Source organism: Lithobates pipiens, unplaced genomic scaffold, assembly GCF_037356315.1.
Source record: "Lithobates pipiens isolate NorthernLeopardFrog02 unplaced genomic scaffold, aLitPip1_a1.2 Scaffold_8, whole genome shotgun sequence".
Lineage (NCBI taxonomy): Eukaryota > Metazoa > Chordata > Amphibia > Anura > Ranidae > Lithobates > Lithobates pipiens.
Window position 1 is genome coordinate 275,221,851 of NW_027507903.1, and position 17,098 is coordinate 275,238,948.

At 42.7% G+C, this 17,098-nt stretch overlaps 1 protein-coding gene across 1 annotated transcript in view; it reads right to left on the bottom strand.

Annotated features, from left to right (window-relative positions):
* The window catches only part of LOC143962680 (dynein axonemal heavy chain 3-like), a 2,426,925-nt gene that overhangs the window by 898,799 nt on the left and 1,511,028 nt on the right, over positions 1 to 17,098 (bottom strand). The window contains exon 46 of the mRNA XM_077472045.1: positions 16,160 to 16,309. Coding sequence (XP_077328171.1) covers positions 16,160 to 16,309 — 150 coding nt within the window. The remainder of the gene's footprint in view (positions 1 to 16,159; positions 16,310 to 17,098) is intronic.

Below are 17,098 nucleotides of genomic sequence, written 5' to 3' on the forward strand. Positions count from 1 at the left end.
TGATAAAATTATCCGAAATTCGTAAACTAAATTTCGCATTTCGTACAAAATTCGTATGCATACAAATTTGTATTTCGGATCCTCATGAATGTATGAATTTCCGGAAATTCATTTGAATTTTAGATTTGTATGAAACTAATCGCACATGTCTACAGAGTATGACCTGCCTTTTTTGTCCTGGCCTCCATTCATAGAAGCTACACCACAGCTTCCATAAATGACAACGGTATCTATGATCTATTCATTCATAGATAGCCACAATTATTTAAAGTTAAAGGCCTGCTACATTACACACCCTGGAAAAAATCCCAGGACTTTGATTCAGCTCAATTACTTTAGGGCCATCTCCCTGTCAACTTTATTAATGGGTGATGATACTGGTTCTTTATCAAGTGAGCTAATCAGAGGTGGACACTGGAAGCTACATTGCTGAACCAGAAAATAAATGTCACTTACTTGGCTATACAATATGGCAGGTATGTGTACATGTCGAGACTAGGGATGAGCTTCGAGTTTGAGATGAACTGATGTTCAACTCGAACATTGCCTGTTCGCCTGTTCAGCGAACAGTGAACAATTTGGGGTGTTCGCGGAAAATTCAAAAAAGCCACGGAACACCCTGTACAAGTCTACGGGGAAATCTAAAGTGCTAATTTTAAAGGCTAATATGCAAGTTATTGTCCTAAAAAGTGTTTGGGGACCTGGGTCCTGCCCCAGGGGACTTGACCCGAACATTGCCTGTTCGGCAACCAGAGAACAATTTGGGGTGTTCACGGCAAATTCGAAAAGCCGCGGAACACCCTGTACAAGTCTATTTGAGAAATCAAAAGTGCTAATTTTAAAGGCCAATATGCAAGTTATTGTCCTAAATGTGTTTGGGGACCTGGGTCCTGCCCCAGGGGACATGTATCAATGCAAAAAAAGTTTTAAAAATGGCAGTTTTTTCAGGCCGACCCCGCCCCCCTCTGATGTAACACAGGTTTCCGTTACATCAGAGGGGGCGGGGTCACCCACACGTCATTGGGGAAGCCAGGCTTTCCCACTTATGTCAGAGGGGGCGGGTTCAGGTGACGGGTGGCCCCGCCCTCCTTATATAAGAAATGTCAGGCTGCCAGGATCCCCGCAGTGTCTCCGCCAGTGGAGACAGAGGATGGATGAACTGCACTGCGCTGGAGGGAGAGATCACCCGTCGCTGGATCAGATCAGCCATCGCTGGACCCTGGAGAGATGATCATCCGTCACTGGATAGCAAGAGTTGATTGCCACCGCTGGAATCTTTTTTAAATTTTTAAAATTTTTAATAAAGAACTTTTTCAACGGTGTGTGTCTTTTTTAACATTCTTTTACACTTTCTTTGTGAAATGGTAGGGGTACTTTTGTACCCCCTTACCATTTCAAACATTTCAAGGGGATCTGGGGGTCCCCTTGTTAAAGGGGGCTTCCAGATTCTGATAAGCCCCCCACCCACAGACCCCCACAGCCACCTGCCAGGGTTGTGGGGATGAGGCCCTTGTCCTCATCAACATGGGGACAAGATGCTTTGAGGGGTCACAGACCCCCAAAGCATCCTCCCCATGTTGAGGGCACGTGGCCTGGTATGGTTCAGGAGGGGGGGCGCTCTCTCGTCCCCCCTCTTTTCCTGTGGCCTGCCAGGTTGCGTGCTCGGATAAAGGGTCTGTTATGGATTTTTAGGGGGGACTCCACTGCATTTTTTTTTAATTTGACATGGAGTTCCCCTTAAAATCCATATCAGACCTGAAGGATCTGGTATAGATATTTAGGGGGAACCCCACGTCATTTTTTTTAATTTGACGTGGGGTTTTTCCTTAATATCCATACCAGACCTGAAGGGCCTGGTAATTGAATTTAGGAGAACCCCACGATTTTTTATTTTTTTTATCAATGACTTTCAATGACTGTTCTCTGTATTATGGGGAGCCGACAATTCATTATAGCCACGAGTGATTTTAAATTACTTTTTTTCCTGCAGAAATTACACTTTGTGCAGGGACAGGTCTAAGCATGGGAAACATGCGCCCCTTTACAGGCATACTATAGACACCCCCCAGGTATGAAATTTAAAGGAATATTACACTTTTATTATTTCACTTTAAGCATTATTAAAATCACTGCTCTTGAAAAAACATTAATTTTTAAAACTTTTTTTGCATTGATACATGTCCCCTGGGGGAGGACCCAGGTCCCCAAACACTTTTTAGGACAATGACTTGCATATTGGCCTTTAAAATTAGCACTTTACATTTTGAATGTTCGAGTCTCATAGACTTTAATAGGGTTCTAAAGTTCACGCGAAGTTTAGGTCTGTTTGCAGGTTCTGGTGTGAACCGAACCGGGGGGTGTTCGGCTCATCCTTAGTCAAGACTAACTGCAAAGAATCAGCTTCCATTGACTGGAAAAATAGGACATTTGTACTTAATATCACACTCTTGCTATACCAAAAATATGTAGCAAAGTTGATTTCACCAACACTGTTATATCCCAGAAGAATAAAGGTAAAAAGGTTTATTATGAGACAAACCCATTCAAGAGGCGACTTACTGCCCTCCCCCAAATGACATTAACACCTTCGGGTGACCTTAGTATGCATTACTCTGTCAGCATTTTCCTATTAAAAAATAACTTTTAGGCCGCGTACACACGGGCGGACTGTTCGCCCAACCTTGTCCGCTGAACAGTGTTTGGGCGGACAGTCCGCCCGTGTGTGGGCTTTCAGCGGACAGTTTCAGCGGACAGTTGGACGGACAAAGTCTTTCGGAAATTCCGAAAAACTGTCCGCTGAAACTGTGTTTGAGCGAACAGTCCGCCCGTGTGTAGGCCACTTTCGAAATGAGCAAACTGTTCCCGCTCGGAAAGTCCGCCCATTTCGAGCGCGTGTACAGGTAGGCGGGGCCCGCGAAGGAGACGTCGCGGGCTCCGCTGCCTGGAATGGGCTTAAAGGGGAACCCCAACGCCGAAAAAAATCGGCGTGGGGGTTCCCCCAAAGTCCACACCAGACCCTTGTCCGAGCACGCTACCCGGCCGGCCAGGAAAGGGGGGCGAGCGAGCGCGCCCCCCCTCCTGAGCCGTACCAGGCCGCGTGCCCTCAACATGGGGGGTGCCTTGGGGAAGGGGGGGCCGCGCGGCCCCCCCACCCCAAAGCACCTTGTCCCCATGTTGATGAGGACAAGGGCCTCTTCCCGACAACCCTGGCCGTTGGTTGTCGGGGTCTGCGGGCGGGGGGCTTATTGGAATCCGGGAGCCCCCTTTAATAAGGGGGCCCCCGGATACCGGCCCCCCACCCTATGTGAATGAGTATGGGGTACAATGTACCCCTACCCATTCACCTGTGAAATAAAGTACAAAAAAAAACACAACACAGGGAAAAAATATTTTATTGCACAGCTCCGGGGGTCTTCCGTCTTCGGGGGTCTTGTCCCCCTCTTCGGTTCTTCTGCCGGGCCACCGCGCCTTCTTATAGCTCTTTTACAGGCGGTGGCCCGGTCTTCTGTCGCCGCTGCCTTCCGTTCTTCTGTCGCCGCCTTCGGTTCTTCTGCCGGGCCACCGCGCCTTCTTGTAGCTCTTTTACAGGCGGTGGCCCAGTCTTCTGTCGCCGCTGTCGCCGCCGCCGCCGCCTTCCGTTCTTGTTCTTGTTCTTCTTCTTCTTCTTCTCCTGGAGATGTTGACTCGACGAGCTCTCCGGCCGGAATGCCAGGGACACGCTCCGCTGCCACTTATATAGTGACAATGGGGCGGTGTCACATGGTATATGTCACATGGGTTGGTCACATGGTGACCCCACCCCCTTACGATGTCATAGTCCCCATGTGACATCAACCCATGTGACCAACCCATGTGACATATACCATGTGACACCGCCCCATTGTCACTATATAAGTGGCAGCGGAGCGTGTCCCTGGCATTCCGGCCGGAGAGCTCGTCGAGTCAACATCTCCAGGAGAAGAAGAAGAAGAACAAGAACAAGAACAAGAACAAGAACGGAAGGCGGCGGCGGCGACAGCGGCGACAGAAGACCGGGCCACCGCCTGTAAAAGAGCTACAAGAAGGCGCGGTGGCCCGGCAGAAGAACCGAAGGCGGCGACAGAAGAACGGAAGGCAGCGGCGACAGAAGACCGGGCCACCACCTGTAAAAGAGCTATAAGAAGGCGCGGTGGCCCGGCAGAAGAACCGAAGAGGGGGACAAGACCCCCGAAGACGGAAGACCCCCGGAGCTGTGCAATAAAATATTTTTTCCCTGTGTTGTGTTTTTTTTTTGTACTTTATTTCACAGGTGAATGGGTAGGGGTACATTGTACCCCATACCCATTCACATAGGGTGGGGGGCCGGTATCCGGGGGCCCCCTTATTAAAGGGGGCTCCCGGATTCCGATAAGCCCCCCGCCCGCAGACCCCGACAACCAACGGCCAGGGTTGTCGGGAAGAGGCCCTTGTCCTCATCAACATGGGGACAAGGTGCTTTGGCGTGGGGGGGCCGCGCGGCCCCCCCTTCCCCAAGGCACCCCCCATGTTGAGGGCACGCGGCCTGGTACGGCTCAGGAGGGGGGGCGCGCTCGCTCGCCCCCCTTTCCTGGCCGGCCGGGTAGCGTGCTCGGACAAGGGCCTGGTGTGGACTTTGGGGGAACCCCCACGCCGATTTTTTTCGGCGTTGGAGTTCCCCTTTAAGCCCATTCCAGGCGGCGGAGCCCGCGACGTCTCCTTCGCGGGCCCCGCCTACCTGTACACGCGCTCGAAATGGGCGGAGTTGGCTCCGCCTTACGTGGGCGAGTCCGTTCATTTCAAAAGTTGAGCGAACTGTTTGGCAAACAGTTCGCTGAAACAGTCCGCTCGTGTGTGGGCAAGTCCGCTCATGCAAATTTTGAGCGGACTGTTTGCCGAAACTGTTTGACGAACAAGGTTGGGCGAACAGTCCGCGCGTGTGTACGCGACCTTAGTTCATGCAACCCAACCAACCACCCTAAGTAGCATAAGTAATATTTTTTTTATTACTATAAAAATATTACTGATCTGTTTTGAACACATCAGCTCAAATCAAATACATTTTAACCACTTCAGTTCCGGACCAATAAACACCTTAAGGACCAGAGGTCTTTTTGCAATTTCGCACTGCGCTGCTTTAACTGGTAATTGCGCGGTCATGCAATATTGCACCCAAACGAAATTTGCGTCCTTTTCTTCCCACAAATAGAGCTTTCTTTTGATGGTATTTGATTGCCTCTGCGATTTTTTTTTTTTGCGATATAAATGAAAAAAGAGCGAAAATTTTGAAAAAAAAAGATATTTTCTTCTTTTTGTTATAAGAAAAATCGAATAAACTAAATTTTAGTCATACATTGAGGGCAAAATTTATTCAGCCACATGTCTTTAGTAAAAAAAATGTCAATAAGCGTATATTTTTTGGTTTGCGCAAAAGTTATAGCGTCTACAAACTAGAGTACATTTTCTGGAATTTACACAGCTTTTAATTTATGACTGCCGATCTCATTTCTTGAGGTGCTAAAATGGCAGGGCAGTACAAATCCCCCCCAAATGACCCCATTTTGGAAAGTAGACACCCCAAGGAAATTGCTGATGGGTATGTTGAGCCCATTGAATATTTATTTTTTTTGTCCTAAGGGATTGAATAATGACAAAAAAAAAATAAAAATTTTTTTTTACAAAAAGTTGTCACTAAATGATATATTGCTCACACATGCCATGGTTATATGTGAAATGACACCCCAAAATACATTCTGCTGCTTCTCCCGAGTACGGGGATACCACATGTGTGGGACTTTTTGGGAGTCTAGTTGCGCACGGCACCCCGAAAACCAATCACCACCTTCAGGATTTCTAAGGGTGCAAATTTTTGATTTAACTCCTCACTACCTATCACAGTTTCGAAGGCCATAAAATGCCAAAATAGCACAAAACCCCCCCAAATGACCCCATTTTGGAAAGTAGACACCCCAAGCTATTTACTGAGAGGCATGTTGAGTCCATGGAATATTTTATATTTTGCCAAAAGTTGCGGGAATATTACAAACTTTTTTTTTTTTGCACAAAGTTGTCACTAAATGATATATTGCTCACACATGCTATGGGCAGAAGTCAAATTACACCCCAAAATAAATTCTGCTGCTTCTCCCGAGTACGGGGATACCACATGTGGGGGACTTTTTGGGAGCCTAGTTAACTAGCTACCTAGCGACACTAGCGACACTGATGCAGCGTTCAGAAAAATGATCGCTTAGTGACACTGGCAAAAGGGGGTGAAAGGGTTAACTCTAGGGGCAATCAGGGGGTTAAATCTTTATTGGGGGTGATAGGGGGCTACCCTGGACCTAACACTAACTGTCCTGCCAGTTTTTACTGTCACAACTGACACTGAATGCATTGATCAGTAAAGAAATGATCAATGCAATCAGTGACACTGTGACTGGGGGGGGAGGGGGGGCGGGGGGGGGGGGATCGGGGGGCGATCGGGGGGGGGATCGGGGGGGGTTTGTGTGCCTGTGTGTACCTACATGTCAGTGTAGTGTTCGTGCAGACTTACTTTTACTCTTCTCCTCGTAGTCCGGTCAAAAAGACCGCCCCGAGGAGAATGACATCACTTCCTCCTTCCTGTGTAAACAATACACAGGGGAGGAAGCTTCTCATTGGCCAGGAGCGATCCAGAGGGGGTGGCCGAAAACGAACGGCCATCCCCTCATCACGGAGCGCTCCTGGACCGAATCGGACCGCCGTAACCAGCGGGAGGGGGTCCGATGGGACCCCCCACCCGCTGGAAGGCAATCACGTAGATGTACGTGATTCTGCCTGCCTGTGCCATTGTGCTGACGTACAATGGCAATACGGCGGTCCTGAAGTGGTTAAACAAGAAAATCAACGTTAAAAGATCAAATAATATTTATAAACTCTAAAAACATGTCATTTATATTCAGTAGACTCGAGATTTCTAAAAACAATATAAAATGCTTTCAACATTTTGAATCCGTGGATGAGCAAAAATGTTCAAAATTTCTCAATGCTAAATTTCTTCCTCAGCTGAAGTATAAAGAATTCTGATTCGTTTTGTTGCAAGCACAATCAAAGCAACACTGAGATTGAAGAGTAGCCTTTGAGAATACAAACACATTGCTGCACAGAAGCTGAGAAACAGTTCTTCACTGGAGAAATCATACATAGCTGGAGCTATGACTGAGCACTACATTGAAAGCAAGAACAATGTGTTATAAACACAAAAGGAAAGAAAACAGCTGATAACTGTTACAATAGTTAAAGCTTTGCATAGCATCTTATTGTTTTAGGAATAATGTGTACAAGGATAATCATTTGAAATGCTTGCTAGAAGTCACAGCACTAAACAATCTCAATCTCCATTTGTTTCCAAAAACAGACAAGCTAGATGAAAATAAAAGGTTTTGGTAACTTCAAATGAGCGGTAGACCGGAAATTTTGTACAGCTTGAGATTAGCATACACCTACTTATCTATCAACTTTAGACAATAGAGAAGTAAAGTTTTAGTTCATTTATTTAGTTAGTACTAACACTGTCCACAATATTTTATGGAATAAATAGAACAAAATACATCTGTCTTTTACAGCCTAAACCCGTGATGAGAACAAATCATTTTATGTTGTTAATATGTTTTCTTAGTAAAGTCTCCTATTTTCACCTCGCTTCAGGGAAAAAAATAAACATTCTAAAACACAACCTCTTCCAGGATGTCACTCCATGTCCTCCTCTGATCCTGGTGGCTGCTCTTTTTCCTGATTCAATGATGTCTGTCATCATTCAGTCATTTCCTGTGAGCCCAGGCTGTCAAAGACACACCTCTCGGGAATGAGCTGTCATGAACTCTGGGCTCATAGTAAAATACTGCAAATAATGGAGCTCACATGTCACAAACTTAACACCATACTATCAGTGAAGACCATCCACCATTGTTCCTAAAGAGCAATATGATCCCCCTTTCACAAAACCGGCTAGGTTAAGTTAAGTTAGAAGTTAAGAGAATGTATGCTGCAAATTTATTAAAGTTCACCTTTTTATTTATTTTTTTATAAATTCCAGCTTCCCTATGTACTAAAATACCATTAAAAGTACCTCTGTTGCAGAAAAAAGAAATCTTTCTTTTTGTGTCCTAGGACAAGCGTACCTCAACCTCCAGGTTATTCTATAGAAAATGCTTTCATTACTTCCTGCTATCTGTCCTGGTATTTAATATTTGGGAGGGGAAAACTGTTAGCGAACTAAAGAAGTAGTTCAGCAGCTGACCTCATTAATGTGGGACTTTTGAAGATTAATTGTGGGCCACAATTGAAGTTGAGTAAACAGGTAGGAATTTTAATGCACTAACATGCTTTGTCTCTTTTGCATTAAAGTTACTTACAGTACCTGCCTGTTCTCCCTTGTACAGTTAGCCATGAACACACAGCTCACTGTACAAATTCAGCAATGCCGAATCTGACTGAACTCCTGCGCATGTGCAGGAATGAAGTCACCCTATCCTGGCCCGGTCAATGACAACAGCCAGCGATCAAGACTCAGAAGCCATCTGCCCAAAGATGTCAGTGGGCAGGCTGGGAGCTTGGGAACCCCATATCGCTGAACCCGAGGTGAGTTTAGTTCTGCTTTAACACACACCATGCACCTATCCTCCCTTTCTAGGAGATTGCTCCCGCGTGATATAGTAATGGGTGAGGTATGTTCCAGCGTGGTACAAGGCACCCTATTCACTGATGCAGTAAGGCAGTGCATGATGTGATATGAAGTTCATGGAGAATCACATGATGATACAGTAAGTTAGGACTCAGAAAGTATTTTTTTAAATTTTGAACTAAGTGGTGAAAATTCTAAGCTTCCATGGAGTAGGTAAGGTAATTTTGAACTAAGAGGTGAAAATTCAAAGCTTCCATGGACTAGGTAAGTGAGGGATAAAGATAAGCACATTGGGATGGCTTGGGCAGACAGGACACTAGAAAAGGCTCCTATTTTGTGAAAAGTGAAATTCTGTCCAAAAAGGTGAACTTAGCCTGTAATGTATGTGGCAAGGGTAGGGGGCCAGGAAATTGAGTTTTGGAAAGGGGTCCCTAAATCCTAGAACTGTGTTTTAAGCAACTCTAGCAGTGAAAACGATCCACCATTGATGCTGGAGGATGTGCAATAAGGACACTAACTAAACTAGATCTGGATTTCTTCTGGAATAAAAGGATGTTTGCTGGATTTTTTTTAATGTGTGGATCACACAAATCTTGGGTGAGAGATAGCAGGTAGGAAATGTAGTTCAACAAGAAATGACATGGTTATATTATATTTTGCGCTATTACAAAGTTTTGTGGCGAGGCTTTTGTTCTTAAAGGGAATTTCAGAACTATCCAGGAAAGGAAAAAGTTTGAACTAAAAATAATAATTATTTTTGAGACAAAAAAATAATGGCCTGATATTAGATACTGGTTTCCTTATCCATTATACTAAAGTTTTACGACCCCCTGTGACTAGCATCCCCCCTCCATTCTATAGCTCTCCATCTGTCTTATCTCGCTAACTCTGCTGCTATCTTTATTACCATTGATCTGTATGTGTGTTTTTCTCTCCTTTTTTTTCTCTCTGCTTTCCCTCGGATATGTGTTTTTTTTTGGTTGTTTTTTTAACATTCTGCTTCAAAATGTGTAAATCAGTACTGCTTGGACCTTGAAGAAGGGGACATACCTGAAAGTTTGTCCTGAAAAATTGTATGTTAGTGCAAATAAAAAAAGCATTGCATACAGTACTCAATTTTCTCTCTCACAATTGCACTAAAACGGCTACAATCACATCAAGTCCTTATTGAAGAAATCTTCCATCACTTCCTGTTCCTCTGACTGTTGATTAATCTTTAAAGTAAGAGTTTATGGAGTTACCTTTCACTTTCCAGAAAGAACAGCAAATCGGTCACTCTCTCACCCTCGGTCACTAAGTAAGCCTCATTCATAATATCAGTAAAGTGTTCAGGAGCTGCCCTTCATATATTAAAAAACACAATAAAACAAATAACATATAGCAAAAATCCACCAGCACATCTAACATGATTCAACATAAAACTTTAATTGGATGTTACTACATGAAGATCTCTCCCTTTTTCTGTCCTTCCTCCTAATTGGTTAACTGTTCTGCTATGCTGGAAGAAAATTATTTTTCATTGAGGAAGGACAACTTCGGAAACTTCTATGAATTCGATGACTGACCACTGGTGAGAGGGTGAAGGATGTTCTGTGCTGTGTATCTTTTTGTACCATTGACACCTGATCACTTAATTTTTTTGTCACTTTTGACACTTTTGTGCAAAGACAAACAAAAATGTTGGATTCTGAAAAGCAAAGGATGTCACTGAAGAAAAATCCTTTTTTTCATAGGTGGACACCTATACAGAACATAGCAAACAACATTTCATCAAATGGTTTTCTTCTAAGTAAAACACCCACAAACCAATGTACAGAATATGTGAAAAATATTTATAGCTCAAATCCCAGAAAATACATTTTATTTATCTGACCCTTCACTCCTCTGTGCTGCTGGGTTGATTTAGTGAAATAAGACTTATTCTCCCCAGCTTAGTAAATGTGGTAAAGCTCTGCTGATTTCCACCATCCAATCATGTGCAAGCAATTAAAAAAAATCCTTGCACCTGATTGGGTATTCTTTAGAAAGTGAAGCTTTATCACATTACATTTTCTAAGGAAAATTCATTTAACTGCATTTGTAAAGTGCATAGTCTATTTGCCTTTAGTAAATCAACCCCAATGGTAACAGATACTGAGTTTTTGAGCTGCAACACTTTGAATGGAAAAGGTTTATGCACTTAAGATTTCTCTGGTATGTCTACCAAGGCCCTAGACACTGGATTGTTAATCACATAGGATACATTACTGGACTCTGGAGATTTAAATGTACCTTGCTTAGTACTTACAGAAGGCCAGGATATGGTAAATACAGTATACTCCTATATGGCCCATATATTCCTGCCACATGACACGTGTTCTTAGGTGCTATGAATTAGAAAAGGAGACACACTTGGGCAGATACTGAGGACCTCAGTATGTCCTTAGGATGAGAGTCATATATGAAGCATTACACTCAGTGAACTATGGAATTACAATTGATGTTAGCATAAGCAATTGCAGTGGAACATTGGAATTATAATTTTTTGTATTACTGATTATTCTTTAGGGTTCCTTAAGTCTATAAACTTTGAACACTGATACAATGTTGACTTGTAATCCTTTATACATAGATTATAACAATGTGGTCATGAGAGTAGGACACGGGAGGGATTTTTAATATGTGCATATGCCCATAAACCTATACATCATACCAAATAAATAGAATATAAAGGGGTAGTTGGTGCCTCCACAGATGTCATGTGTAGGTAAGACTCAGGTGTATTTCAGCTGTGTGAGTTACACCCCCCCCCCCCCCCCCCATCACCACATCAATCACTCTATATTACCAATATAATAAAACATAGTAACCAAAAAATGATATTCTGTAATAACAGCATCTCAGTTTATCAAGTTTTTTTTTAAGGCTCACAAAATAGTAAACCAGTGGGGTGCTTTCATTTCAGCTTAAAGGTCACATGCCATGAGCAATAATAAATACATTTATTCTGCATCTATTGTGTGCTTCAACCTTTTCATCCTGTCATTTAGACAGTAAAATACCTAGCTCCTACACACAGATGATAAGGCCATTAAAATGTGTGTGATTGAAGCAGATATATTCCAAGAAGCAAAGTGAACAGACATTTTTTCTGGGACACATAGGCTCAACACAGGCCAGTTTGCACAGGGAAAAAAATGCAGTATTTAACAAGCCAGTGCAAAGGACAACAATGATTTGCAAAGTAAAGAAACCTGTAGCAACCAGAGTTCATTTAATTCAGTATATGAGAAGTAAAGGACAATAAAAGATTTTGCTAGAACATTCTCAGAACCTTTTTTTAGATAAGTAAGACATTTTACAGATTTGTCTAACCACTTGCCTACAGGGCACTTTCACCCTCTTCTTGCCCAGGCCAATTTTCAACTTTCAGTGCTGTCGCATTGTGAAGGACAATTGCGCAGTCATGCAACACTGTACCCAAACTACATTTGTATATATTTTTTGAGACAGATAGAGCTTTCTTTTGGTGATATTTAATCACCACTGTAGTGGCTTTTATCTTTTGCTAAACAAATGTAAAAAGAACATTTCGGAAAAAAAAATGTTTTTCTTAGTTTCTGCCATACAATTTTGTATATAAGTTATTTTTTCCTTTATTGATGTGCGCTGTTGAGGCTGCACTGATGGGGACTAATAATGTGCACTGATGGGCACTGATAGGGTGCACTGATGGGCACTGATGGGCACTCATGAGGAGGCACTGATAAGACTGCACTAATATGGGGCACTGATGGGTACTGATAAGCAGCACTGATTTACACTAATAGTCAGCCCTGATAGGTGGAACTGATAGGCGTCAATGATAGGTGGCACTTGTTGGCACCGACAGACATCACTGATGGGCACAGATTGGCAGCACTGTTGAGCACTAAGGGCACTGATTGGCAGCACTGGCGGGCACTGTTGGGGCTGAACCAATAATTAGGACAGTGATGATCAGTACCCTGATTATGAGTGTAGATGTTTCCTATGTGGATTTGTTGGTTTTCGGCTCTCCTTTCCTCACATGCTGTCAACGTGAAGAGAGGATTGCCAATAACCAGCAAATCCTGTTTACATCTTGATCAGCTGTGATTGGACACAGCTGATAACACGGTTAAAGAGCCTCTGTGATTGGCTCTTTATCTAAATCTGTGATCAGCTGCGTCCAAAGGACAGATCCCTGCCAATGCATGCCGCAGGGGGCGCACAAGCAGCTTGAGCACAGGGAGGACGTCATATGACGACCTTCTGGCAAAGTGTGATTCTGCTGTAGCCATTATTTGGCTATAGCGTGGTCGTAAACAGGTTATCATACTCAATTCTTATGAGAGACAATCAGCTTTATTTAAGTCTAGCACATTAGGTTAAAGGACTAGCTTCACCATGTTTGGAGGACCTAGAACATTTGGACCACTTATGCTGATATCTGCCCATAGGCCTATCAATGGTCACCTTTCATGATGTTAGCCTGATAGTAACAGGTTTTGACTCTTCATTACAACCAAAGCCCAGAGGATGGTATGGATAAGATTTAAAGCACTTGTAAACCCTACACAACCCTTTCTTGAAATAAAAAAATGTTTTATTTCCCTGTTCTATGTAAGGTATTGCACAGAGAGGCTCCTTACCACCTCTTCTGGGGTCCTTCACTGGCGTTTTCTCCCAGTGCTCCCACAGCAAATCATCTGCCATGGGGGCACTGGTATGGGAGTGCTCCCAGTCCATGATGGGTGCATCCATAGGCACAAACAGTTCGGCTTGCCTGCCCCCCATTCCCTGCTCCATCCTAACAGGATCTGACCAACAGCAGCAGCCTATGGCTCCCACTGCTCTCAGAGCCTCCTATGAAAATGTGGAGATGAGCACATGGGCACAGCACTGCATGAGGAAAGAACTTGAGAAAGGTAAGTGTTTAAGGGAGGACGGGGGGGGCGGTATTGAATTTTTTTTACCTTAATGAAGAGAATGCCCTTAGAACCACTTTTCATCTAAGTATAGCTAGCCTTACTTCTAGAGAACTAGTACTGGAGCCCTCATAATACAGTGTTTTAAAACTCAACTGCAGTTAAGTGAATTTTTATGTGAATGAGCTGTGTTTACCCTATCAGCACTATAGTGAAAACAAAAATAAAAAGAATGCTTATATAAACACAAACATAATTCAGTAGTAAATCTCATAAATATAAAACAAAACAATTATAAATACACTGCAATAATCAAAGTGCATGCAGGATAATGTTAAGGTGTATAAAAAAAATCTAGCCAAAAGTGCAATTTTTCCAAAGTGACTCTGTATATCAACTAATCAGGCATATGGAACTCCTCTACAGCAAGCCACAATCTGTGCCCTCACCGGGGTTTGTGCTCACTCACCAAAGTTGACTCCCTGAGTGTACACTATGGTGGGTCTCCAAGGCTTTAAACTGCTGCTTTCATATACTGGTTCACCATCAGGAGCTTTCAGTCTATACGCCCAGAGAACTCAGGAAAGAGGAACCATAGGAAACATCATAGCTTATCAACAACATTGATTAAACACATTTATTAAATAATAATAATAAATACATTTTTTTATAAATAATAAACTAAAATCTAAAATATCTCAAATATATCCACTCACACATATTGTGCCTATCATGGCACCTGGGATGATCTGCCAATGCAAGAGAGGATATATTTTACATTTTCTTATAGCTTTTAATAAATATTGGTGATACACTATGATGTTTCCCATGGTTCCTCTTTCCTGAGCTCTTCCTCATTCCGTAAGCTTTAGGCAAAAAGTATTTGCACTGTGCAACTTTGCTTGCAAAGTGAACAATCTATTTGTCTTTACTAATTCAACCCCAATGTGTCTGTTTTTCTTTTCACTGGACATTAAATTGGGCAAGGTGGGACTAGTTTGAGTACAAGTCTGCCAATAGTTGCAAATGTAAAGGTAAAAATAAAAAAGTTAATAAGTACTTGGAAACGCAATTACTAAAATCTCATGTCAGTTGTTCAGACAGTCCCTATTACAAAAGGACATTATCATGTTCCCTTCTTCCAATTGTGTTTTACATTGTCCACCTGTCACATGGGTTTCCAATGGAGCCTACAGATGTCTGTTTTAACATGCATTACACAGCCGTGGCTCTCTGTTGTCATCATCAGGAAATCAGTCCTGAGAAATGCCTTAAGCTATCTTCTGGCAACAGATGGAAAGTCCCTGTACCATCGCTAAGTACTGTTTACTGCATGTAACTTTAAAGTGGAACTAAACTATTATTTTAAAGGGTAACTCCACTTTTATAGGAAAAAATTGCAAATGAAAAAAAAATAGAATCTATACAATTATGGCTCAAGTCATATTGTATTTGAATGTTATTTAAAAATCCTTTTCAATCTGCAGCATTTTATATAAAATGCAATACAATGAGGCTACCTGGAAGCATTCTGTATGTGAAATGTAATTTCCTGCTTGTGTTATTGGCTAACTGATTTTCCCAGAAGTCTGCACTAAAATACAAGTCAGATTTTTGACATCTCCTGCAACAAAAATGCAAATCTAAAGGGATGCAGACCCTGCCACAGAGCCCTGCAGGTGCAGTATTTGATTGATAATTATAAAACCACTCCCATTAGATTCACTTTGCATATGGAAGCTCCTGGAGCTTTCTGATGACGCAGGAACAGCAAAATGCATTGAGGCCACGCTTTTGACATAGTTGACGACAAGTTCAATTTCATCTCACGTACCATTTCTGGCTGCTAGAAGGCACGCTGGCTGGAGGCACACTATACGGCTGTTTATGTTGATGCTTATGCTAGCACCATCTATGTAAGGGCACATTTTGCTGTTTTAACTTGAATTACCTTTTATTAAAGATACTGCACTATGATCTCATATTTTGAAAGTATATGGCAGTGAGGTCCCTGGAGAGCTGGGCTAGGTGAATCCTTGTGTTACCACCATAGGAACGGCTGGATACAATAAGGCTTTCATAATTTATATGAAAAGGTGTGTTACATTTTGATGGTTGGTGAGTGTGCATTTCTTTCACACTTGTCGGCGGAGCACTATATGGAGACAATTATGAATAAGGCACTTTTCCTTGCATGGTGAAAGGAGCTTTTTATGAAGAATACAGTTACATTGATGGGACTTGCATTGACATTTTCTATTTGTATATTTTTATGATTTCATGTATTGAAGTAGCGCCTACCTTTTGTCTGTTTATAGTTCTGCTTCCATACATATTTGCAAATGTGTGCAACTAAAACTCTGTTTTAATGTAAGTTGTTAGACAGCACCATATGTTCTTTTTTGAAGGCTAGCTGGTAAGTGCGCTGGGAAATCTTACTTCAAATGCTAGTTATAAATTGGGCTGGTCTGCATTCTTCTATATGATTAAAATATGTCAGCATTATAAAAAGGAAAAGAAACAACAACATTCTTTCAAAGAACATGAGAGAAAGCAAATTTTTATTCTTTACCTTTACTATTTGGAAAAACATTTTTCGGTCTTGACTGTTGACAAGCCTGTCACAGAACACTCGATAGACCTCGTGAATCCAAAGTCTCATCAATTTCTGTGCTCCTGAAGAGCTCTGGTCTACTTGAGTTGGCTTAAAGAGTATAATTCCCTAGGAAGATAAGTGAAATTAAGCAAATTTAGGATATTATCAAGTTATTGATGAAAACCTTAAACAAACAAAGATAAAAATAGCTTGGAGTTTCTGTTACCTACTTGGTATCTTGTTAAACATGTTAAACTTGTTAAACTCTTCAAATTCTAGGTATCACCCTAGATTTTGCATTGGCAGTTTGCCTCTGCTGGCATACCACTAAATATGATCTTCAGGTAAGCATTGGTGATTTAAATGAAATTTCCTGACAGACTCCATGGCAGCATACGTGTGGGTTAACCCCGCCTCCTCTCCAATGCTATAGGACCCCACTCCCATAAATTTTAGCTCACCGCTAGAGACTGCGCTCCTTTTTTGTCCTCCTCATTGGGACTTACGAACAATACACTTACGTTTACAGATGTCCAATCAATCGAGGTTGATGCCGGGCATACCTTCTAATGGTGTCAGGATAGCCCAGGGTCCAGCCATGGGTGGGTGTGTGGCTCCAGGCCTCTATGTCCAGTGGTGGGGACGTCCTCTCTTTGCCCAGGTGCGGATTGGCTGGAAGGTCTGAAGGTTCTTCCATGGCAGCAAGTGTTTGTTTTTATGCTTATGTTTGCCACACCTATCCCCTTCTCTCCCCTCTTTTGTGCCTGGAAAGCAGGTGCGTTCCAGGACATGGCTCCCTCTTCCGGGTCGCTCTTTGCACATGTGCTATTCTTGGACGAACCCGAGGCTTGGTTTTGTGCATGCCCAGTATGTCCCTGCCCAGCGGTCATTTTGGTGCTGATATTTAAATCACTG